Source organism: Sebastes fasciatus, chromosome 15 (genome assembly GCF_043250625.1).
Source record: "Sebastes fasciatus isolate fSebFas1 chromosome 15, fSebFas1.pri, whole genome shotgun sequence".
In the NCBI taxonomy this organism is placed as follows: Eukaryota; Metazoa; Chordata; class Actinopteri; order Perciformes; family Sebastidae; genus Sebastes; species Sebastes fasciatus.
Window position 1 is genome coordinate 10,591,086 of NC_133809.1, and position 26,322 is coordinate 10,617,407.

Here is a 26,322-nt window from a genome sequence, read left to right on the forward strand (position 1 = left end):
GCTGGAGCTTATTTCTGGGAAAACAAGTTGCATTTTGCTTCTAAATTCATTGTTTTTCCTGTATTTATAGTAGTAGAGATTATGCTTTTATTTTGAAGTCCCAACCGGAAGTCTCAGGCGCTCTTCTATCAAAGATATCGGCTGTCTCCTGACAGATTGTCATTATTTTCACCCAAAACAGCTATGAAAGTCCAAGATCATCTTTTTAAAAGTGTGCTGGAGCTTCTTTCTGGGAAAAACAAGTTGCATTTTGCAGCTAAATTCATTGTTTTTCCTGCATGTTTAGTAGTTGACTGACTGACTGAGATTATGCTTTTATTTTGAAGTCCTAACCGGAAGTCTCAGGCACTAGTCTTCTATCAAAGATATCAGCTGTCTCCTGTCAGATTTAGTCATTACTTTCACCCAAAACAGCTATGAAAGTCACACATTCCGCTTTTAAACAGCTTATTTTGCTGTGAAACGTTAAGGTATTTTAAATAGAAGCTTGCATTTGAGGCAGCAATTTAAAAGTCCCGAGTTAAACCGGTAACGTTACACATTAAATACACGACAATAAGGACCACTCCTCTAACCGTTGGTGTTCTGAAAAGCAGCCGTTAACGGCCAAACCGAGGTTGTAAACCAGTAACAACAAACATGTCAGAGGAAGCACTCCATTATGGCTGGAGGATAAACTGACAACAACACGCAGGTGCTTTTCTTCAGTTTGTTGTTAACGGAACCGTAATCTGGCTAACGAGTGGCGGTTAACGGTTGAAGCCATGGCGAGGGCAGCTAGCTGTAGCCGTTGGTCACTACTGGATTTCGAATAGCTAACTAACGGTCGCTGTTGGACCGTTAGTAACGTCTCTGTCGGACCACCGAGGACGGCGCGCGACCTTGGGTGACCGTTGCCATGGATTTAACGCGGTTGGCTGTGGATGCTGGTCAGTTCATCAACCGGGCTGTTCAGGTAAAAACACAAAAAAGTCGACATTAACGTTAGCTAAACTAATAATTTAGGTTAAAGAAACTGCTTATGGTTGCTGTGAATTGTTATTAAACCGTTCTGAGATGTTAATGTCACCCTAATTAGTGTATTATTCTGTTATTCCGTCCGTCCCAGTACACGGAGGAGAGTCTTGGCCAGGCGGAGAAGACAGACTTGGAGCCCGGGTTGGAGGAGCTCTTGGTCCGGGTAGACGCCACCAAGACCTGGACAGACCAGATAATCTCCCAGACTGAGGTGTTACTGCAACCCAATGCCGGTGAGAGACTGTAAATTGATTATTTATTGCTATTAATTAGCTATTTTAAATGATCTGCAGGTCCTGGAAGTCTGTATATATCTTGAATTACACATACAATTCCTTTTGTTTCTCAGAATTAACGTTAATGGATGTCTTAATTAACAAATTCAGTGCACTGACCTCTAGCAACACCTCTCTAGGGAGGGAGGGGGACGAAGGAGGACGGTCTGTAGGACAGATTATAATGCACTATAATCATTTTTAACAGTCTCCTCTGCACTATATTCAGTTTTTTAATAGTCGTGTATCACAGCTGTTACCCTGCACTATATTCAGTTTTAACAGTTTTCTTCATCTCCTTGTATTTTTATATCTGGTATATTTGTTTTGTACTTTGCACTACTAACTTTTTTACTGCCTTTTTACTAACATGTTTTGAACTATGATGCTGGAAACTTGAATTTCCCTTGGGATCAATAAAGTTACTATCTATCTATCAAATATGCAATACATACTGTAGGCCTACCTTACATCCCTGATATATTGGCAGAAAAGCCTGTTTTAGATTAGATATAAATCAAACTGATAAATTATCTACCAGTATTTATGTATATAGTAATTAAAGGTGTTGGTGGATGCTGTGATTTCAATGAGTATCCATATGAACAGGACAATGACTCTGATGAAGACAGGTTCAGGTTCAGGTGACTTTATTTGTACCTGTAAGCCTGTTACCAAAAACTGCTAGGACTTAGTTAAATGCTGGAACAAAGCTGTTCCTGTAGCGCTTTGTTCTACACCTTGGGACCTTAAACCTCCGACCAGATGGGAGAAGCTGGAACTCACCAGGCAGAGGATGAGAGTCATCATGTGAGATGTAGCTGGCTATCCGCTGTAACTGCCTGGTATACAGGGACTCTAAACTCAGACCAATATCAGTCAAAACGCGTTGGTCATTTTAAATTATTATTGCCTTGTAAAATAAATATTTTTTTTGCCTTGGATTATTTTTTGAAGGAGACTTGCATTTTGTACTTTTTGAGACCATATTCTACCCATGCAATGAGCCCTTTACGAGACTGAATAAGCACAGTACACCTGAAGGATCCAAAGAGCACCTGTATGTGATTACCACAAAGACCCAGCAACGCTTCTACTCCATTCATATTAACTACTTAAAATCTAAATATAGTATGTTGTACTGCAAACCTACACGTAGAACCATTTTGTCCTGATAAGCACATCATGTTCATGATTGCACCAAACCACAACCGCATGTGCTATCTCCTACAAGTGGGCCCTCACCATTATGGTCTACATAAAGAAACTGAATGATGACTATGGCTCTTTACCTCTGGGAGCCATTATTTCAGCTCTGTTTGCCCTCCTACAATAGATACATCTCCTGTGTGCTCTTCTGTTTCCTTTGACAGTAATTGGCCTGTTCGGATGAATAGGGATGGTTATTCTTTTGCCTCCAAATACATCAGCTAATGGAATTATGAGTGGATGTGGTCTGTAATCTATCAAATAAGGGGACCGTTCAGCTGCCACAAAACAACAATCTCATGTGTTTATTCAGCATCAAGGACGTATTTGCAGATCATCTATAGGCCGAGGGCTTTAAGTCTTTCTGAAGAATCATCAAACCAGCAGTTTGCAGGCAGCTGCCTACTGTTTTGTTTCATATTATTATTAACGCCACCAGGAGATTATGTATTTTGCCGTGTTTGTGCATCACTGGGTCTGTCTGTCTGTCCACGGCTATTCTTGCATACTGCTGGACCCATCAGCTTAATATTTTTTGGTGCTCATTTATGACTGTATACTCAAGGACCTCTTGTGGTTGCGGTAATTCACACTTTTTGAACAAAATATTTTTGAACTGTTTTAAACCGTCATTGACTGCTGACTCCTCACTACTCTTAAACCGGCTGGTAGGGGCCGCGGGTCATTAACAACTGTGTCAGTTTGGACTCTCGTTTCCGCTACAGATTACAAATTGTTCCTCTCTTGATTTGTAAGCATACATAAGACAATTGCATGTTTGTATGTGTGTATAACTATCGCTTAGTAAATGACTAACTGAACCTAGCGCTGACTACCACTGCTCTCTGATCCCTGATGTACAGGAGCACGGTTGGAGGACCGGCTGTACGGGCATCTGGATTGGAGCGTCCCCACTCGGCCTCGTGCACATGAGGTACTGGGAGACGAAATGACCCAGGCTGGGCTGGAGATGGGGTCCAACACACCCTATGGTGAGCATACATTTATGTGGATAATGTTGATCTTTATAATATAGTTCACATCACATCAGTAAATATTTGTCAGTGCGTATTCTTTTTAAACGGCAGTGTGTTTTTTGCGCTCAGGAACTGCTTTACTCAGGTGTGGAGAGGCTCAGAAGCAGCTTGGCGAGGCAGAGAGGAAGTTTGTCCAAAGCACTAACATCCACTTCCTCACCCCGCTGAGGAGTTTCACTGAGGGGGAATACAGAGTCATGCAGGTAATACACACAAAAAACATACACACACTCATCACCGTGGTGCTTAATTGTATGTTTTGGATGTCACATTGTCAGTAATTGCTTTTATAATCTTTAATATCTTCCATTTTCTTTTTTGTTCATGCTCAGTTTATAAATTGTTTGTATACTTAACATGTTTTTTTTTTTTAAATGTGTTCATAGGATGAGCGCAAGATGTTGGTGAATAAACGTTTGGACTTAGACATAGCTAAAACCAGAGTGAGAAAAGCCCACGAAGCCGACCGAGAGGGCAGAGTGAGTTACAATGTCTTGACCGTCACTTATATAGAAACAAAACTTTTAAATAAATATCAGTTTTCTTCAATAAATGTATCATACCTGGATCAATCCAATAAAATCTATCATACAGTACAAATAATATTGTCTCATTCCACCTTCCTGCTTTCTCTTTGTCAGAACTTGAATGCAAACCCGCTGGAAGAGGACTACTTGTCTCACGTCTCTTACATGTTCAGCTTCCTGCGTGTTAAATGGCTAAAGGTCAGTGATGCTAAAGGGACATGAAACATTGACAGGCACAGCTGAACTTGCTGTTTGATCATTGAGTAAGTCACTTGTCCTCCTCTGTCTCTCTCATCCAATCAGATGTGGGCTCAGGAAATCTCTCAGGTAAGTTCATGCTTCTCGTTGCATGCACACCGAATCTGATATAAATATTGCCCATGCTGTAAAAGAGGGAGACTATTTTAACACTGCCAGCAGTTATATAAATGTATGGAATTGAGAATGCTCCCATTAGTTGCAGTAATAGTTGTCTTTATATTGTTTAGCTCATTTAGACTTAAGCCCTTCTGGGATTTGTTTTTTGCTATAAAGCTGGCATAATGAGAAAGACCAAATACCGTAAAAGATGATTTTGTGTGTGTGTATGTGTGTGTGTGTGTGTGTAGGCAGAGATGGCGCAGAGGATCTTTCAGAGTCTGTTCGATCGCCAGTCACAAATTACAAGACGAGTTGTGGAAGGAATCGACAACACTCACGTATGTGCACACAAACACAAACAGAAAGAGAGAAAATAAAATCTCTCTAGCTTGGTAGGAGTGTATATTTTTTGTATCAGTAGGTTTTCTTTCTTTGTATACTACTACTCAATACTCAACGCTGAGCGAAACTCTATATTGTTTACTGTTAATACATTTTACCTTAGTTTTCTCTCTATTTAAAAAAAAAATACAAACTCTTTATTCCATCGGTCTTGTGTTTTATGTGCCTTGTAAGGTTTTTGTTGTTGTTTTTTCAGACCAACCACATGCGGAGCCTTATGGACTTTGTGGAAGCTCAGGCCTGTTACTTTGACCAGTGCAACCAACATGGTCAGGAGCTTCAGAAGCAGCTGGCCAGGTCTGTATGTCTGGTTTACAACACCTACTGTACTAGACAGACTAAATCTTTATAGAATTAAAATGATATAAGTCCCAAAGACCGAAGCAGCTCTGGTAACAAAGCGCACAGCCAAACCAGCACACAGCTGGACCAACTCACTTATCAGCTGCACAATCAACATCTGCTGCTGCCTGTGGCACCAAACCAACATTTTTTAACAAACTGACCTTAAAGGATGAGCCCCTATTTTGTTATGTTAAAAGTTAAACAGAAACTTTTGTCAGTAGTGTATGTGTGGGTGCATGAGTGGAAAATGTGTATGTGTGGGTGTTGTAAAGGTGCAAGACAAACCATAAAGATAAACTAAAGCAACATGCTAAACCAAACCAAACTGGTGCCTGTGTGGAGAAAATGAGGGAACTGCAGCACAGCAGACAGAGAGGGAGACTGCGAGCAGCAGCCAGGGCTGTATAGACCGTTTCAACGGACGTTACTTCCTGTCAGCTGATGTCATTCACATACATTGCAACAGGAAATAAACTCGGACACATTTGGAATGTTTGGAATGACATGAAGACAAACGACAGATTTGCAGGGAATGGCAGGGATTGTCCTGTGAGGAGCTACTGGCAGCTACGGGCATGGCTTAGGTGTGTGTGAGGCGACACAGAGAAGCGACTGTTCATTCAAAACAACGGTTGCGGCTCCTGAAGAGGTTAGCGCAGATGCTGCAATAGCATCAGTTATATCAGAACTGTAGAGTATTTCTTCACTGAAAGAAGATCAGAGAACGGCACTGAAGGATTTCCTCGATGGAAAAGATGTTTTCGAACTCCCTGCGACTGGCATAGGTAAGAGTTTGATTGACAGATAATTCATCCAATCACCTGCTAAGTATTTTTTTTGAAAGTGCCTGCCCTTTTCCAAACAGTTTCTAATGACGGCTTCTCAGATTATTCTGTGTAGCAAACATCTGGCGGGTCAGGCTAGGTTTTCACAAGATACTGACAAAATGCACTTTCAATGAGCTGTCATTAAGGTCACAGACTTTTTTTATTTGTTTGCTCAGGAAAAAAAAGGAAAATAGTTTAAAACGCTAAATGCCATTCTAAAATGTCTGTATGTACAACATGGGATCCAATCCATTTTATAACCCAGTTGGCCAACGATCTCTGGACATCTGGTCTCATAAAGAACACAAGACTATTGAGAATACATTTTAAAGCAAACTATTTTTTTCTCATTAATGACTTGGTTATGATTTTGTTTCTCCTTGCAGCATTCCAGCAGTCCTCTGCTCCAATAACTGGCAGTCAGCAATTAGTAGTGAAGTCAATCAGCTGCCCACAAGCAACGACGTAGCCAATGAGCCCGTCGGGTTAAATCACGTCACTCCGATTCCCATAATCGTCCACCAAATTCCAGACTTCGACCAGGATTCTTGGACTAGAAATCCACCGCCCAGAACGGAAAGAACAGCAGATTCCTCTGTATCCACACAGCCAAATAACAACAATAATAACAACAACACCTTCTTCTCTGATGGCCAAGCAACCAGCCACTGTTCAGTGGTCAGTCAAGTACTTGATCGTGACTCTACACGAACCAACGGAGCAACTGCTGCAATAACCAATGGTGCAGGTAGTTTGACAACAGCTTCTCCACCTTCTGAACTCAGTGGAACCTCAATCGAGACAGCAAACGCCGTAGCTAGTGACACCATAACAACCGATGACCTGGCTGTTGAGACTCTGACAACCAATGGCATGGCTGCTGAGCCCCAAACAACTAATGAAACCACAAGCGAGGTGCCCATCATTAATGGAGAAGATGTCCAGGAGTCATCAACAGCCAGTCAGGACATGGTTCAGTAGAAATTAATGTCTAGCGGGGGATGTTACACCCGGCCAAAGCCATGTCAGCTAACTTTGATCGGGGCTTCAGCTGATTTAGACCGGTGGATCCGATACGTCAGACTGCATTATAAAAGAACAGTCATTATAATATGATTAATTAATCCCATAGGGAAGATGTGAAGTGGTTGTAAAAGTGCTTATTTTTCTAAGCGCGATATAGTGCCACAATCATTTTAGCCTTTAACCATACTCATATATTATTCATGTTGTATGGAAATGATGACTTGTTGTCCCCTCTTGTGGAAATGGATGTAATATTTCCTGACAGACTGTCATATTTGCAGTGCGTCATTGTGAAAAGTTGTTTTCGGTCTGTGAAACTAAATCTTCATTTTTACGTTTAGATAAATGAGAGAACTGGTGAAGTTTGGTGCCAAGTGTATGTTTGTCAAATTGTTGGTGTGAAAACAGCAATTCACGTGTGGGTCACTTGTGTTTACAGCTTCCCCAGACCTGTTACACCTTTAAAGAGTGGTGTGTACTGTATGTGACTCTGCCACCTCTTGACTCTTGTTACTGCAAGTTGAGGTCATTTTCCATATGAAACATGTTAGTTACATGTGTTTGGGAGTCCAGCGAGGTGCCAAAACACCAAGCTGAACAGGACCTTTATGCTGCAGCATGGTATAAAATATGTTTCCTTGGGTGTTTCCCTGCTGCACAGTCAAATCACATACTCACTTTTACCCTTTTACCCCATTAAGGTGAAATGGGTATAAGTTTCCAAGGCCAGATGTTGTTAATTTTCTTCGTGAGGGCAGCGGTGCTCTACTGTGGTGTGGGTCCACTCTGGGGACCCTTGATGGAAACACACACATTAATATAGCCTTGACCCTACTGATGTAATCACCCAGTTCTATGATCTAGGCTTTTGTCCCAGTACGTAAAGATGTGTGTGTATGGATAGCAACAGTATTCACAATTCTAGTGGCTGCCAGTTTTAAACTGCGCATCCATGTAGTCATATTTCAGTCACATGTTGTACATTGAGCTGATGTCAGTGTGATTCATGTCAAGATGTGGAAATAAATATGCAAACAGTGATGTCATGTCTATCTGAATCAAGTGTGGATCTTTGTTCTCCAGTTGAGGTGTCCCTGTTATTTTCTCGTTAAAATCTGCTGCTCGCCGTTCACCGATGTATTTTCTCATATCATTTACACACACACACGATAATTTCCAGGATGAGGTCTTGATAAGGCTTTCCAGGTCTAGTCTATAGGTAAGGGATAATGTACAGCGAGCCGGTCATTGTTGTGAAATAAACCCAGACGTCTCATCGCCCTGAAGGGGTTTATTTCACAACAATGACACGCTAGCTGTACATTATCCCAGAGTCCGACGTCACAACTGCGCCCATAGCAACGGTCTGCTATAAAGAAATAACAGACCGTAGCACGCCGTGATTGACCAATCCGAATCGAGTATTCAACAAAGCCGTGTAATAATAACATTTAAAACCCTGCTGACACACTGTGAAGCTTGGCTTGCTTCACTGATTCCATTATTATTATTAATTGTATTAACAGGATAAGTAGGTCAGGTGGTGTATGACATTCACCACAACCTCAACACATGCACACACACTGAAATACTACTACAAAATCACTTACGGAAAGGTGTGTGTGTGTGTCTCCTGTATTTTGCTCCCACTTCTTTCCTGTCTGAGTCTGTACAAACAGATTAGATCGATCAAGCGCAGGTTATGTGATATTGATCTGAGTGCAGTCAGGAGGCCCGTGGTTCAATAACACCCATAAACACTTCTATTGCACCACTATATCAGCTCTGCATTTTAGAGGGGCCTCACAGGAGGCACAGCCACAGACAGATTAAATAGTGTTTCGTTCCTGTAACTTCCCTCTGACTCAGCCAGACAAGAATAGATTCTCCTCAATCTGTCCCTAGCTGTTCATGAGTGTGTTTCCGCCACACTGATACAGCAAGTCCTTGCTATGTTTCCTAATTATTTTTATCATTTCCGGCATGCACTCTGTCCGTCAGTAGAGACAGTAGTTCTCTCTCTCTGTCTGGTCTTCTTCAGATTTTATGCTCATGTGTGATACAGGAAGGAAATGTTTTGCAGGTCTGGTTGACATGAGTGAGTTATGAAAGCAAATAAAGGGAATTGGGGTTTGTAATTATATTTGGCTCGGTCCTTTCCTCTACCTGAGGGGCACAGACGGATAACATTTCTATGGATAGGTACAGTATGTTGTTTTATTTTTTATTCAACTTATATTTAACTAGGTAAAGAGAGACCTGGCCAAAAAATGTAGGCAAAACAATACAAAACCAGTCAACAGATAAAACAAAACTAGAAAACAGATAATAATACTGAAATAAGGCTATAAAGACCAGACAATTGAAGTCCCTTACCATAGAGTTTGCGCTACACTCATTTTGAATTCTGCCAGAAATGTCGGGTTAATCAATTTCAATTCCTTCTGCAGACTATTCAAAGTGGCTGGAGCAGAAAATATGAAGGCTTTCTTTCCAATTTCTATCCAAACATTAAGGACACACAGCAGATGTACTATATTTCTTGTGATCTGAGACATTGATTGCGAAGGGAATCTGCAGAGATATGATGTAATTAGCTCAGAATGGCCTTATAAATAAGAAAAAATACTCTAAATACAAACAATTCATGGACAGAGATGGACAGCTAACTCTGGAATAGAAATCACTATGATGTGTGAAGGGATTTAATTTGGTTACAAATCGCAATCAACTACGATGTCCAGAGTCCAATATGTGGAGACACGGGTGAACAAATCAGCCAGTAAAATGTGATGAATGAAATACATTCATCAAATCAAATACCTTGATATTTGTAGAAGAACATCTGTTGTCTTGAACTGTAACAATGACCACAATGTCTATAGGCTTCCTTCTAGTATTAGAAAACAACATCAGATGTATCTGCATTCAGCACACGTTTGAGTTGAATGACTGCTAAATATTAAAGACAGACTGTATTTTACAAAGTGCATCTGGGCGAGAAGATCCCCAGGTATACAAAACTGTATCATCTGCATAATAATGAGTATTAATTCCATGTGCGTTAACACCTAGATTATTTATGTAAAAATAAAAAATAAAAGCGCAGGTCTTGAGGTACTCCATTTAGTACAGTAAGCCTGTTTGAACTGTGCCCATTGACTTTGACAAATTCAGTCCTACCCGAGAGATAATTATTAAACCAGCAGGTTCACAGTATCAAAGGCTTTTCTTAGCTCAGATATCTATTTTTTTGAATAACTGTCTCTTACTGCACTGTTTCTAGTAAAGCAATAAGCTAGAACATAATCTTCAACTAATACTGTCTTTTAACATAATTAGACACTAGTATAAGTTGGCAATATTCTTACAATGGCTCTATTGTTTTGCAGTATATTGTATTTCAATCATATCTCTATGGTTCCCTCCCCTCCCCTTCCTACATATTGGGGATGAAAAGGGATACACCCTGTTCTCATAAAACAGGCCTGTTTTGGCTGACTTTGCTGTGTTAGTCTTAGTATGCGGTTTATTCGTCAGTACAGTCCTGTTGCTGTTTTACATCGGCTGTTTTTAGCCAATGAAGTTCTGCTGACAACACCCACTGTCCCAGTTTCCCCTCGCATCCCTGGTTTCGCAAACCAGACGACGGGATCTGTTCTCGTCTAATTCTCTCTGGTCTGTATATAATTAGCGCTAATACACGAGGAATACTCTCATCAAATCCAACTTTCATCATCCATCCCTCTGTCTTCTTCCTCTCTCTGCTATGTTTTCGTCAGTCGTTCATCAATCATCACTCCTCCTCCTCTTCAATGCCAGCTGGTGTGCAGGTGTGGGTGGTAAATAGCGTCTGGTGGCTGCTGATAAATGTAGCTCCACTTTTATGGAGTCATATATGACCTAAATAGAAAGATGACCTATAGAGAGGAAAAAATAAGTGGAAATGCCTCAGATGGGCACCAACGAGAACAAGGTGACAACACCAACGGTTTGTGACACTGAATTTTATATCACACCTGCAAATTCTATCATATAAATTTATCGCTTTCCTGAGGGGATCCTAATTATTGTATTTTATGGAAGTGGCCTGGGAAAATGCACACACTCATTCCCACAGTGAGGTATTTTTACTGCAATGAGGAAAGGAAAAAGTACACAATTTTCCCCTGTCCCTCTCTACCTTTACTTTCCAACTATCCTGTCTCTCTTTCTGTATATCTCTTCCGCTGCAGATTCTCTCTTTTCCTGAGATAAACCTGCCAGCTTCCACCCTAAGTAGTCCCTCTGCTCCAATTACTACCTGCCAAACAGAGAAAATCATACATAGTTGTTGGCAAACATGCTGACATCTGCAGGGGGAGCTCAGTCTGGAGGTCTGCAGAGAGTAGAAAGGTCAGGGCTTTTCCTCTGACCTTGACATGTCCTACGTCTGCAGCTTAACCCCAACAACTGTTGACCAGAGCCCTCTGTCTATAAGAATAAGGTCATTTGGTGGAATGTTTAATTGACAAGTTATAAACAAAGCAACAAAATACAATTACAGCCAGAAAGCAAATTTTGCAGTGTTGCTTAGCAACAACATTTAATTTCAAGTGGTAAAAGCATACTCATTGAAAGCTTAAAATAAAATCCAGACTCAGCAATGTTGCAATTTATTTTGGTTATGGGATTTGGTGATGATGCACAGAGCAGGGAGTGACTCTGACTCATCATAAAAAGGCAGACAGACCGAGAGAGAGTGTGGATTGAAATGTCCTGTGAAAATGTAAACAATGGCTGTAGAGGCCAATGAAGCTCACAACAATGGTATGCTCCTTGCAATGACAAAAAAGGACCTATTTGGAGGGATCAGTAGATGTTGGTCATTTGTTACGAAAAAGCAAATTTTAAAGGTCCCATATCATGCTCATTTTAAAGTTCATACTATTTTATGTTTCTACTGGAACATGTTTACATGCTGTAATGTTAAAAAAATAAACTTTATTTTCCTCATACTGTCTGCCTGAATATGCCTGTATTTACCCTCTGTCTGAAACACTACGTTTTAGCGAATTTCAACGGAATTTCTACGGAATCGCGTTGCTAGGCAACAGCTTGGGTCCATGTGTACTTCCTGTCAGCTGATGTCATTCACATACACTGCAACCGGAAATAAAATGGGACACATTTAGAATATTTACGTTTAAAACTGTGAAATGGTCTAAATACTGTATATTTGTGACATCACAAAATTACAGAAATCCTGACAGCTTGTCTCAAAGACAGTTTCTGAATACGGGCTGTGTATTTCTCCATGGATTGAGCATTTTGATACTTTCACAGAATTTATATAGCACTTATAATAAAAAAGACATGAAAATCTCACTTTTTACAACATGGGACCTTTAAAGAAGAGTAACTCAATTTATATTGTAGTCTACATATTGTGTGTTTCTATATAGGTTTATACATAACTGTATATCTTTTCTATGTAGATATAATATAGTTTTTCCTTAAGTGTGCGGCCTACTACTATTATTAGTATTTTTTTTCCTTGCTGTATTCATTTTAATACAATTTTTTATTTTCTTCTAATTTGATTTCTTTGTCTTCTTTATACAATTTCTAGGAGCTACAACCACATTTTAGTGTACAATCCCTCTTTTGTATAATAACTATAAAGCTGAACCCTGACAGAATTTAAAACTCAAATATATGAACAAAATATTAAAATTTAAGAGCAACTATCTAAAGTTTGCTACCTTTAGCTAACATTAGCCACCATAAGCTACTGGCCATATCAAACCAAGTAAGGCTATCTCTACTTCCATATGTTGCATGTTCTTGCTTCAAAGAAAGTTCTATAAGCAAATGAAACATATTCATTTAAACAGTTTTCTTCTCCCTCCATCCATTTCTTTTCAGATTTCCGTGTCCTGCGGTACTGTGACTCTCCCTTTCTTTCCTCATAATGCCCCTATTTCCCACTAAGTTTGACTTTTGACATATTACCTCCACCGAAGCATGACTCACCCAACCCCCCACACCACCCCCACTTCTGTCCCACCCTCCTTGACTTCCCTCCTTCTTCCCTTGTGCTGAGTTTATAAGTCAGCACCCGCAACAGTTGGCTCAGTTTAAAGAGCTTTACATACAGTGAAGGGGGAGCAGACAAACACATCTGATACAGATACTTTCGTGACATTTTTAAAAGCAACACAGTCAGTCGGAGCTTCATCATGCATGTGTTCAGGATCTGGCGTGTGCTGTGTGTGCTCGTCTTTGTGGGTGCATCCTTGTGTGTGAATGAGATTGAGTATGAAGGAAACTACGCAGACCACTATGACAACGAGATCTCTCAGGACCAGCAGGAGGGTGAGTTTTGTTGTTCTTTTGTCTCTTTTGTTGTTTGAACAGATGGCTCATTGTGAAGAATTTATCCTCAGCTGCCATGCCTGATTTCATTAAGCCAATAAAATAAATCTTATGTGTTTTGTTTAAGAATTCATCAACACGCTTTGATTTATTAGTTTTGGAAGATAAGTAAAGGTGTCCCGCAGGGGTCTATTCTGGGTCCCCTTGTATTCACTATATACATAAAAAACATCTCTGCCAGTCAACATTATAATGTACATTTTTATGCAGATGATACCATCTTAAGCCATCATAGACAGGACTTGCATTGTACGTTATTTATGTAAAAACCTCTACTGGAAAAACTATCTCTGCTCTCTCTGATCACAATAGAGTAAATATTATGTCAGGTCAGAGGTCATTTTAGCTTTAGCTGTAAGGCATATTCAAACGAAAAACAGGTTTTAAATACTGCAAAATGGAATGAGTAACATAAAGTTAGCAGTCCCTGTAAGAACTGCTGAGTATTTTATTAGTACCTGATTCATACAGTGATTTTGCAGTATATCCCAGGCTGTATTATCAAGTGTTACCGACTTAACATACAGTATAAACATAGATAAACACATTAAAATTAGCAACAACCTACTGTTTACATGTACAATGCAGTGGTTCCACGTATAGTGTTTTAATTTTAATTTCAAAACTTTTTGTTACTCATCCCATTCAGTAGCATTTAAACCCTGTTTTCCCTGCTACGTTTAAACATGCATAACAGCTAAAGTTAAAATGACCTGTGACCTGATATTATTGTTAATGTTAGTACATTTTCAGCTACCTATGGGACTGTATGTAACTGATACATCCCTGTGGTTATTGTCTACAGAGGAAACTCCAACAACGCCATGCCAGGCTGCAGATTTCTCCCGCTGGGACAAGCTTTTCATCGCTCTGGAGGACTCCCACATGAGGCAGAACATGCTGATGGAGTCTCTGGAGCAATGCTGTGGAGGAATGGTCTCTTTCAGGTCCCAGCTGGACAAGCTTGCTAGGGGGACATGCCAGCAGTGTCTACCCAGCCTGGAGACAGCGTGCAGGGCGCCAGCCGAGCAAACGAGCGTCAGGCTTCAACAAGGCTTGCTGGAGATCCGGGAGGAGGAGGCAGAGAGGGAGAGGAGGTTAAATGCGACCTTGCACCAGCTTCTGCACAGCGGCCATGAGGGGAATGCCCGTCTGAAGCGGCTGGAGGAAGGCAGAGGCCACAGAGCAGAGCCGATGGGGCACAAACCAACACCGAGACCTGGAGGTTTAGGGGCAGCATTTGGCCTGGGGATGAAGCCGTTCACATCTGGCCTGATTGAGCAGGAAGTGACTTCACCGATGGACATGGCCACAATGCAAAAGGCCCTGGTTGCCATAGCAACAGAGCTGCAGAAGGTTCACCTGCAACTGAGCAGAGTGATAGAGCAGGCAGGAAGGACAGAGGAGACACATGAATTGCCCAGAGGGAAAAAATAAAAAAAGATTGACTGGGGACACTCCAGTGATAATGATTTTGCACATACTCAGTTTTTAATGTTGTTTTTAAGAGGCCTTTTTTATGTGTGAGCTTGTTTTTGTTTGGTGACAATGAATTTAAATGTACCGTAATTGTTGTGGGTTTTACTGTAATGAATAAAAACTAATTAAACAACCTAATCAGCCTCATGGAAAGGTTTCCTCCCTCCTCCCACACAGCAATCAACTCATTTTAGAGCCACATACTTAGATGTTCATGCACATTGCCCACACTTTCATTTGTCAGTGCATGTGTTTTGTCCTTCCCTGAACGTGCCAGAGTTTACACCATGTTTGTGCGGTTGTGGTGGTGTCTGCAGATACCGAGAACCGCAGGGTAGTGTGTTAGAGGCTCTGGATTGTGTTCAATTCTGGGCAGGTCTCTCCCTCTCATTAGCTGCTTTAAGAGTGTCTGAATGCAAAGAGGCCACGACTTACGATACTCAGAGTGTTTATGATTTATGAAATCCTGCCAGAGCTATTACACCGCCGCCCGCCCGTCCCTCCCGCTGCCGCACACAAACACACACGTTCATTGTTATAAACCACACAATGTTGACTGAAGGTACTCTCTGTGTATTTTACAGTTTCTGTGTGATGGTCCGTTGGTCCCTGATCACCTCTTCATTTATTTTTAAAGTATTTATACGTTTGTTTTGGAGTTTTAATAGAGAAGCAGAGAGGTCAAAAAAGAAAACTGAGGAGGAATACAGGAAAATCAGTGACGGAAGAAGTATTCAGATCCTTAACTTCAGTAAAAGCAGCAATACCACAAAATGTAACTAAAGTTTCAGAAGAGCAAAAGTACTCATTGTGCAGTAGAAAGACCTCAGTCTTATGTAATGATAATAATGATATATTATTACATGTTATATTATTTAATAACGACTACTGATGTATTAACCTGTAAGCAGCATTTTAATGTTGTAGCTGATCAAGACGGCGCTAATTTGAAGTAAGTTATATACATTTAGGTAGTTTAATCTCTAACAAAACATCATAATTTACTTTGTCAAATGTTAATCTTAACCTGCAGAGTAACTAATAAGATGTCAAATACATGTAATGGAGTAAAAAAGTACAATATCTTCCTCTAAAATGTAGTAAAACAGAAGTATGCATAAAATAGAAATATTGAAGTGAAAGATTGTGCTTGACTAAATGTGCGTAGTTACATTTCATCACTGGGCAAAACATACAGCAAAAAAGAACATTTGAACCGTATGTGATTTTAATTAGGCCAGCACACTGACATCACATGAATATTTTCACTAATGAAAGGCTTACAACCATGGCATGACTGTGTACTTGTGCCCATGCCTGTGTGTGTATATGTATGTGCACTTGTCCTTATAAATCAGCAGCTGGATGGAGAATTCCTGGCCTTTTCTTAAATGTCAGAACGAACAAGATGCAGTAACAAGGACAGTAGTTATATCTCATGTCCAGACTTCCTACTATTAAATGTGGGGGCACTTGTTTTCATTAAAAGTCTCCATCTGTGCAGTGTGAATGTGGATTTTAGTGAATGGAAGCTTCGTCATGTCATCTCACGTTGTCGCTTCATTCATTTTTAACACCGAAAAAGAGACAAAGAGGAAAAAAAGTAAAGCAGGAGGCTAATGATGACGAAAATAGAGGAGGAGAGGCCCGGAAGAGAAGAGTAACGGTGCTTATGTGTCTGACAGGTAAGACATAATGACTGTTCCCTACACATAGAACAATGTTTTTATCAGCCAGCTGGCCAGACACACTGCACAATACCCAGCCGCCGTCAGCCTCGCTTTCTGCCCTGGCTTCCCTGTCTTTCATCTCTGTTTCGTCATCTGCCATCGCTCCCCTATCTCTCCTGCTTCTTATCTGTATGCCAGTCCCATCATCTTCTCTCTCTCTACCCCCGTTTATCTTCCTCTGATTGTGTCTCTCGCTCTTCTCTCTTGCCTCCCATCTCCTGTTCTCTCTGTCTCTTGCCAGCAGCCAAATAGATGGCATCAATCCTTGGCCAACCCTCAGCTGGTTGGTAAAAGTGACTGACATTACACTCTTGCGAAATGTAGCCAATATATACGCACACACTTAAGGAGGTGAGATACTTATTACAAGTGGCTTCAGGGATGCGTTGTGTTCATCAGAGAGATTTTAATGTCACATCACATAGTCACTATAACAGACAACACGATATTGGCACTTTCTCAAAAGCAAAGAGGACGATACAAAATAGATAAAGCTCCAATAAACATTTAGCAGTCTCTTATGTACACTGGAATCAATCTCATGATCGAGGGAGTGAGGGGAAGACGAGGAGGTGGTGTCTATTTGATGGGAGAGTCCAGAATCTCCTCATACTCCTCCCTTTGGCGCCGCGCTCCCCCACGAGCGGGTAGCAGCTTTATTGCCACCAGCCAACCGACGCTCAGTATGACCATCACGTTCCCGACGACCTCAGGCGCAGTGGGAGCCAGCGGCAGCACAGCCAGATGCAGCAGCATGGCGACAGGTACCTCCAGGCTCTGAGAGGCGGAGACCAGAGCCGGGTGGAGTCGGGTGAGGGCGTGCGTCATCCCCAGAAAGGCTGTTACCGAGCAGGCGACCAGGCCCAGGACCAGGCCCCAGGCTGGGGCGCTCATAGGCCATGACCAGCCCTCCTGGAGCACAGCCAAGGAGGCCGGGGCGAGCAGGCAGCCTGTCCAGCTCACTGTGAACAAAGCTGTGCCCACTCCCACCCTCTCTTTCAGGGAACGATACCCAACCAGCGCCAAAGCCATCCACAGCCCCGCAAGAGCCGAAAGAGACCAGCCGAACGCGCCCCTCCAGAACGCGACCGGGTCAGGCGGCGAATCCGTATTGCTCTCGTCTGCTGTGGGAAGTAACACAAGCCCCAAACCGCACAGCCCTGCGGCTATGGTGATCCCATCAGCCAATCCCAGCCTCTCCTCCAGGAGCAGGAAGGCCAGGGTAGCCGACAGCGCCGTGGTTGCCAGGCGCCAGGTCGTCGTGGCGTCTCCAGGAGAGACGAAGGTTAAGGAGGAGTAGGCGCAGCAGAGGGAGAGAGAGTAGGCGATGCCGTAACAGAGCAGACGTAGGCGGTAGCCCTGCGGTCCGAAAGGGTTCTCACCCCTGTGCAGCGGTACGGCCACAGAGAGGAGCTGGAAGATGGAGCGAACCAAGAGCAGGAACAGGGGGCCCAAGCTGAAGCGTTCAGAGGCCAGGCGGGTCAGAACAATCAAACAGCCGTGAGCCAGCGCCGCGCCGAGCAGCCCCACCCAGGTGAGCCGAGACGCAGACACAGACGCCTCCCCGAAACTGGCCAGCTGTTCCCCTACCCCTTTCCCGGACCCCTTTGCTGCTCTGACTTCCCCCTCGCTCCCATCTCCTCCTCCTCCTCCTCCTCCTCCCCCCGCAGCAGCCGGGGGTCTGTTAGTCGTGTCCTTGTCTTTGTCTTTAGAGCCAAACAGAGTCAGAGGCCACTTCCTGCTCTCCGTCAGCTGCTTCTTATCTGACGTCTCCTCCAGGAAGGAGCCAAAGTCCTCAAAAGACGGAGCGTCATCGTAGCCCTCGTCCCCCGGCTGGGGGAAGTGGGTGTGTACTCCAGGTTGAGGGGAGTAGGGGGCATGCGTGGCGTATTTGGCTGTGACGGTGTGAGGGTGGATCTTTACTCTCTTCTTAGAGCTGGTCAGGAGGTGAGTGGACTCCATTTTGGAACTTCAGTGACGACAGACACCTGCGAGGGAAGAGAAAAGACACTTTTAGAGCCACGTACAAGATTTATTTCACGCACGCACTCCTGCAAATCCTCTCTCTGCTTTCTCTCTCAAGCCGTCCCTTACTGGGATACCGCTTGATATCTCATATATCTTTAATATCCGAGATAATAATAGCAGTGACTCACTTCTTCCCATGTGCCCCGTGTGTTTGGCAGGGAATGAACGTAAGCTCTGGCCGTCTGAGCAATCACCAGTTTAATTGTTTTTTCTGTTTCGTGAGAGTTCACATTGAGTTCATATTCATACAGAACCATAATGGTAGATTAACAAATCTATCTATTATCTCGCCTTTTAGTCTCCTTGGCTGAACATGACCTTCAAGGATTGTTGGCAATGACAATTACGTAAGCAAGAGCTTCCTGCCTCATTTGTCTTTTATCTCTCTATCTGTCTAACAATTTATTTCTCCCTCTGTCTCTTTCTCCTCCCCTCCCTCACGCTATGCGTTCAAGCGGGGAAAATAAGAATCATAAAAGCATTGTTGACATTCTCAATCTGTCGAAACAATAGATATGTCAGCTTTTACAAAAAAAAACAGGTAAATGAATCCCATCCGTCTCATCTAATATCTCCTTCTCAACCATCTCACATCCACTCCTTCCCTTCAAGGTCCTGCTTCCCGGATGATTAACTTATAACCGATGTAGTAATAATCGCTCTCTGCAGCAGCACAATATGGCCATGCAGGTGCTGTACGGCACATACCCACTGCTGCATTTCAGGTTGTAAAACACTCAGCAGATCAGTGGTTTCTCTGGGAATGGGGAATACTTTCCCACGACATAATGTTTATTCATGCAAAGGCATATGGAGCGTAGAGCTCAGTTATTTCCCTGGAGTTACAAAGTATTACTCAACAGTAATTTGGCTACCTAAACACAGCAAGTGAACTACATGACTTATTGATATACAGCACCTGTACACTCAATCTAGTGATCTAGAATTAATTAAAAAAACAATGTATAGACTGATAGAAAAATAATCCCCTCTCAATCATCACTTATGCCCCACTAGAAGTGTGTGGTGGTGTCTGTTTCTGCAGAGACCCTGTACTCTGCCTGTATCTTCTCTTTTCTCATTATTTTGCTTTGCTCTGGATGCTTCTGAGCGTCAGCAAAGTGGCTTTGAGCCCCACGTGGGGGTGTAACCTCCAGTCAATCACAGCAGCCCGTTCAGGTGGTCAAATGCCGTCGCTTTGTCACGCCCAGGCACAAGTCTCCACATACAAAGCGGCCGTATTTCACGGATGAGAACGGGTTGTGTTATGTCCATGTGTTCCAGTGACCCCCCAGCTCCTCTCTGTGCTGTGATTGCAGCTATCTCAGTGCCGCATTTGACACTGTTGACCATAATATATTACTAGACCGACTGGAAAACTGGGTGGGTATTTCTGGCATAGCTCTTAGCTGGTTTAAATCCTACCTAAAAGACAGGGACTTCTTTGTGTCTATAGGTAATTGCAAATCTGAGCTGAACAAAATCACATGCGGAGTTCCCCAAGGCTCCATCTTGGGGCCTCTTTTGTTTAACATCTACATGCTCCCACTGGGTCAGATTTTTGAGAACAACTAAATAAATTACCATAACTATGCAGACGACACACAAATTTACATAACTATCACCAGGAGACTACAGTCCAATACAAGCACTGAGTGAGTGCATTGAACAAGTCAATAATTGGATGTGCCAAAATTTTCTTCAGCTGAACAAAGACAAAACTGAGGTCGAAGTTTTTGGAGCCAAAAAGGAAAAATTAAAGGTTAGTGCTCACCTACAATCTGTAATGTTAAAAAGCTCGGACCAAGCCAGAAACCTTGGTGTAGTCATGGACTCTGACCTGAGCGTTTACAGCCATATTAAGACAATTACAAAGACAGCCTTCTATCACCGGAAGAATATAGCAAGAATTAGAGGACTGATGTCTCAGCAGGAATTGGAAAAACTAGTCCATGCATTTATCTTCAGCCGACTTGACTACTGTAACGGCGTCTTTACTGGTCTTCCTAAAAAATCGATCAGACAGCTGCAGCTGATTCAGAACGCTGCTGCTAGAGTCCTCACTAAGACCAAGAAAGTGGATCATATCAGACCAGTTCTGAGGTCTCTACACTGGCTCCCTGTCTCTCAGAGAATTGATTTCAAAATACTGCTGCTGGTTTACAAAGCACTAAATGGTTTAGGGCCAAAACCTTTCAGGTCATCTGGATCAGGTCTACTTAGTGTCCCCAGAGTCAGAACTAAACATGCAGAAGCAGCGTTCAGTTTTTAAGCACCAAATATTTGGAACAAGCTCCCAGAAAACTGCAGGACCGCTACAACTAACAAAGCTTAAAAATGTTCTGTTTGCTGCTGCCTTTAATTAAACCAGATAATGATCTGATACTGCACTAGAGCTTTTACTCTTTTGTGTTTTATTCTATTTTAGCTTCTATCCTAGCTTTTATTTTTAGCTTGTTTTTATTTTCTAATCTTTAATATTTTTATGTTTTATGTTTTTATACCTGTTTTAATTATGTCTTAATGTTCTTTTGCACTTTGTCGCAATGTTCTTGAATGTTTATGTAAAGCACTTTGAACTGCCCTGTTGTTGAAATGTGCTATCCAAATAAAGCTGCCTTGCCTTGCCTTGCCTTGCCTTGCCTTGCTTATGATAGGTGTGTGTCCGTAGTTTGACGAGAGCAGCGCTGAGCCACAGCCAGCAGACAGGAAGCCTGCATTCATTCAAAATCCGGCTACTCGGCACCATCCTGCAGAATTATGCGGAGTTGTGTGGAGTTAGTTGTGTGCTTTAGAACGTAACCGCCGTGAAACAATCACAAAATAACGTTTTATTTCTCTGATTCGTTACTTAGTTCTCTAACGCCGCTCCCTCTCTTAAGTCACTCTATAACTCGCTGGATCGCTGCTCTCTCTCTCCCTCACTCGCTCGCTCGTTGAGCCGACGAGGAGTGGCCAACTTTGAATGCGGCATGTTTACAAACAGCAACCGACAACGGTTACATATTATACCTTTAATCACAAAATGTGTAATTTAGTAACATCGTGCTCTGGTGATTTTTAGCAGGTATAATGTTTACCTTGTTCACTATCTTACTTTAAAACGTATGCTAACATTAGCTAATTAGCACAAAATGGAAAGTATAGCTGAGGCTGATGGGAATGTCATTTGTTTACAAACCAAAATATTGAACAAATTGAAATTTTGACCTAATGATGGCGCAAGATGAAAAGTGAATATGTGTACCATCCATTCAATAGTTGTTGAGAGACACTCAAAACCACCAATGTCAACCTCTTGGTGGCGCTAGAGAAAAAATCGGAGCATCACCAAAGTCTTTAGGAAACATCGTTAGGTAACCATGAATGTCTTTACCAAAGTCTGTGCCAATATATCCGATAGTTGTTGAGAGATGTTTGACTGAACCACAGTGATGACCGACCGACATTGCCGTACCTATAGAGCCAAGTCGCTGGCTATAACTCACAAGAAAGAGCAAAACCCTTAAGATACATGACAAATACTAGAAGTAGGCCACAAAGATAAGATATTTGATCATGTTATAAGACATTTTATGTGCAATATGAATATGTATCATGATAAAGTTGGATTTTATGGATAAAATAACTTGAGAAAAAGGTCTGTTTTTGGCTCATCCAGCAAATTAAACACCTGACAAAACAAGGTATTTCATGTAAAAATCATATCAAAAAATTATGTTGCCACAAATCAATCCTGTACATTGATTGCCCACTCTCTCTGACGATTCAAAAATGTATTATTACCATACCTGCATGGCAAAGGTGCATCACATCAGAATACAAAACCATCTTTTCAGTTTCACTATATTTTCCTGATGTGACTGCAGCAGACAGTTTTGGCAGCTCGCTGCTGTTTCCCACATCGTTGGTGGTGCAGTCCTTTTGATTTGGTAGGAGCACGGGTCGGGGAGGCTGTGAATTTGTGGCCGGCTACGTGGCCTTTACTCTCCCCGGAGATGTAGAGTATTCACACGAATCAGCCTCAATTGCCCTGTTACAAATCACAAAAGCTAGAAGGGTCATGCTGTGAGTAATGCTAATGGCAAAGAGCTCGTGAGGTATTTAATTTAAAATATGATATATGGCTCTCTTTTGAAAATATGGGTTTTTGAGGGAATTGTACTCAATTAATTCCTTCTGAAATCACTCGAAAGTGTGCCCTGCACTAAATCATGATTTCACAACTTCACAGCTCGCTGAATGAAGTAAAAAAAAATAACAGCAGGTATGAGTTTGCACCGATGACATTTGAGAAGTCATTTACCACAACCACCATCGGTTAGATGCAACCGGATCTGCTGCTCTGTGAACACACAAAGAGCATAAAGAGATCAGGATGTTCCGGTCTCCTCTCACTCGGTAGTATTTTACTGATCTGAATGATGCAGCCTGCCTCTGCAATGCTGCTTCCACTGCTGCTGAAGCTCTCAAACGCTTATTGTTTCACACCTTACACTAAAGTGAGCCGCTAGTAGCTAACGCCAAACCTGCACAATGAGAGGACAGCAGCAGGTGCAGCTTAATGGATTTACAGAGAATACTCTTCTGATGAAATCTGGCAGAAAATACTGTAATTGCACACTGTCCTCCTGGTGTATTCACAATGCATCTTCTACTATATTTGATTTGAAAAGCATTAACATCATCGATATGGACTATTAATAAGCCAATCGCTTTATGAATGGTACTCCTAAACTGTTAAGAATCGACATGTCTGAAAGCATTATGCAGCTGCCTATAGCTTATTTATTCAAAGTAAGACTGATTAGAGCTGCATAATATATCATTCTGGAGGTAATACATGTGTCTCTGTGTTCTTTGCTTAAGGGTTATTGCATGTTATTATGTAAATCAATGTATATATGTGTGTTTAAGTGATGAGTGTGTGTGTCTGTATGTGAAGGGAGATGTTATTTTCAAGGTTATCAATGTTCCTCGGTGATGCGCCCCTGTGACGCCAGAGGGTTCACACACAAACTCACACACACACACACGGGGGGAAACGGGGGTTGAGCTGCTGCTTGTCTTGGCTCGTTTAAATCCAGTTGAATGGTCGTTTTACATCATAAAGCATCATATCTTCCCTATACCGTATGCAACGCCCGCACCTGCAGGGACGCCGGTTCGATTCCCGCTCCTGGCACACTGTGAGGGTTTTCTTTTAAGCGTCCACCAAACAGCATGTATGTGCATGTGTGTGTGTGTGTGTGTGTGTGTGTGTGTGTGTGTGTGTGTGTGTGTGTGTGTGTGTGTATGGTGTTGTAGTCTACAGTGACAGTCCGACCCGTGACCCATGACGAATTCTTGAATGGAAAGAGAAGTGCGCGCTCTCTCGCGCTCTGCATGCGCCTGCAGATTGACACAATTGGTTTCCCAATTAGTGACCTGCTGCAATTTCGTGTTGTTACACAATGTGGTCCAATCAATAAACCGCCGGATGGGTTATTTCTAAGCCTCCTCCGCTTCAACTCACCTGCTTGAACTTCACTCTCGGCGTTCAGCCTCAGTCATTTTGCATCTCCACAGCTCCATCACCTCTGCTTGGCCATTTGCTGCTGCTATCCTCTCCTCCTCCTCTTCCTCTTCTTTCTCCTGCGGCAGGCGACAGTCAATAGTCTCCTCAAGGGCACCGCGACGCGACGCGACGCGACACGCCTCCTCCGCCTGGCCACAGACCCTGCGGTCACCTCACTTCACTCTGCGGGAGGAAGATGTGTGTTTTATGGCGACCTGCTGCCCGTCCATCACCTTCTGAGCACTGATACAGATGCTCCTCCTCAGCTTGGCCAAAGAGAGAGAGAGAGAGAGAGAGAGAGAGAAAAGGAGGAGGAGGGGGGACTAAAATAACGTCTGAGCATGCGTGTCTTTCACTCAACACCAGCACCCCTGATCATTGTAGCCTATGTTATGTGTCATCCCCACTGTGTGTGTGAGTGTGAGAGTGTTGCAGCTGGAAGGGGTCATAGACTGTATAAAATACACAACACCACACTATAAGTGTGTCTGTCTCATTACATCCTTTCTTATTGTATCTGTTGTAATAATAGAATTTTTTTTCTGGCATCATGCCCTGGTGCTCTTAGTCCCTCAGGGGCCCCCAAAAGTCCCAAATGTGTGCAAATTAGTTTGGAAATATGCAGCATTAAATGACATTAAGCCAGGTTCTACATTATTACTTCATCTTAAGGCGCCCGCTGTGCCGAACACTATTTCAGATTATACTGTGACCAGGTGTTCTCCAAAGACCCCCTCTTAATCATACCACCGATTAAGCATACTACCACTTGCACTCTTAGATGCCACAGGAACTATTTGTACTCTAAAACTTTTCAACTTAAATACTTCAGACTTGTTTCATAATCTTGCTAAAATAAGATGAGATAATCCTTTATTAGTCCCACAGCGGGGAAATTTGCAATATTATTGAATGTTAATACCACTTATATACCTTTAAACAGAGGCAGATTTTATTAAAATTGCATTTGGAGCAGTTTTAGCCTACATTTCAAGTAATTGATCTCAAAAGCTTTCAGAAAATGAACAGTAGCAAGACTGACATAGTCCTAATAAAACCAGACGTTTAAATTTACCAGTCTAAAGCTGACTTTCAGTAAGTGCTTCAACTTTAAAATAATTAACTTATTGCTGTGTGTCACAATCATATGCGAGTTTCTATTGGCCCAAAGCTAACGTGGGTGGGTTAGGGTATGGGTAATGGTAACAATATGCTTGTTTTATTGGTGCGAATGATCCCCATCTGTAGATATGCACTTTTTAATGATACAGCACAATTTTACAATAGCAAATTATTTTGTGGACCCCCTGACACAGTGCCACAGACCCCACTTTGAGAATCACTGTTGTGCTTCCAACTTTGTCTTTCCTGTTTCAACATGACAAAACCCCCGTGTACGAAGCAAGGGCCATATAGAAATGGTCTCTCCAGTTTGTTGTGGAACAACTTCGCAGGCCTGGACAGAGCTCTGACTTCAACTCCATCCAACACCTTTGGGATGAAGTGGGACGTTACGTCCAGGCCCCTTCGTCAAGCATCATTGGCCGACCTCACTGATGCTCCTGTGGCTGAATGGGAGAAAATCTCTGCTGCCAGGTTCCAAAGTCTTGTGGAAAGCCTTCACGGAAAAGATGAGGCTGTTATAGAGGCATTTTAGCGGTAATGATAATGAAAGTAGCGGTGAGAATGGGGAGCAGAGATTAAGTAAAGAGGAGGCAGATGTTGAAGGAGCTCGGTACAGTTTCTCACAAACCCTGCACAACCTCACACACTTTCGTCTTTTTGCAACCTGGCAGTAATTGCTTTGACATTTTGCTGACATAACACTGGTATGCTCTGCTCCATTTCGAGCTGTATTAACCTTTCCCAAAATGCATCTGGGTTCACCGTTGTTAGGTTGGACCGTCATGTTTAATAAGAAGCCGTGGTCCCAGTGGAGACTGACTATGAGAGACGTCTCTTCATGTTCATTACTTACTCCAGATATTTGGATTATGGAAGTAATGCAGCCGATAAATACTTTATGGAACAACCAGTCTCTGTAGCACATGTTTTTCTTTTTCTATATCTGTGGTGTCCAAATGAG

General features: G+C 42.3%; 2 protein-coding genes across 3 annotated transcripts; one reads left to right on the forward strand and one right to left on the reverse strand.

Moving 5' to 3' along the window:
* The first annotated feature begins 76 nt into the window (after positions 1–76).
* On the forward strand, positions 77–15,055 carry LOC141782956 (endophilin-B1-like). 2 transcript variants are annotated; one of them, XM_074659795.1, is made up of 11 exons: positions 77–955; positions 1,109–1,250; positions 3,365–3,493; positions 3,608–3,741; positions 3,925–4,017; positions 4,180–4,263; positions 4,369–4,392; positions 4,674–4,763; positions 5,024–5,124; positions 13,261–13,382; positions 14,248–15,055. In XM_074659795.1, exons 1-11 carry the CDS (start codon positions 899–901, stop codon positions 14,877–14,879), a joined length of 1,608 nt encoding a protein of 535 aa, XP_074515896.1. In that variant the 5' UTR covers positions 77–898; the 3' UTR covers positions 14,880–15,055. The 2 variants fall into 2 exon arrangements, with proteins under 2 accessions (XP_074515896.1, XP_074515897.1); XM_074659796.1 differs by lacking the exons at positions 13,261–13,382; positions 14,248–15,055 and adding an exon at positions 6,386–8,075 and having other exon boundaries at positions 138–955.
* A 1,156-nt stretch (positions 15,056–16,211) lies between these two features.
* Positions 16,212–24,527, reverse strand: slc35g2a (solute carrier family 35 member G2a). The gene is made up of 2 exons (XM_074659797.1): positions 24,195–24,527; positions 16,212–18,639 (listed from the first exon to the last, which is right to left on the reverse strand). Exon 2 carries the CDS (start codon positions 18,611–18,613, stop codon positions 17,231–17,233), a length of 1,383 nt encoding a protein of 460 aa, XP_074515898.1. The 5' UTR covers positions 18,614–18,639; positions 24,195–24,527; the 3' UTR covers positions 16,212–17,230.
* Positions 24,528–26,322: the final 1,795 nt, after the last annotated feature.

Bases quoted from the DNA above. Each gene is read 5' to 3' on its own strand.
- LOC141782956 (XM_074659795.1), top strand. From the start codon at position 899: ATGGATTTAACGCGGTTGGCTGTGGATGCTGGTCAGTTCATCAACCGG. The intron at 3,494-3,607 runs GTGAGCATACAT...TTTTGCGCTCAG, and splicing joins GGGGTCCAACACACCCTATG to GAACTGCTTTACTCAGGTGT. The intron at 4,393-4,673 runs GTAAGTTCATGC...GTGTGTGTGTAG, and splicing joins GGGCTCAGGAAATCTCTCAG to GCAGAGATGGCGCAGAGGAT.
- slc35g2a (XM_074659797.1), bottom strand. From the start codon at position 18,613: ATGGAGTCCACTCACCTCCTGACCAGCTCTAAGAAGAGAGTAAAGATC.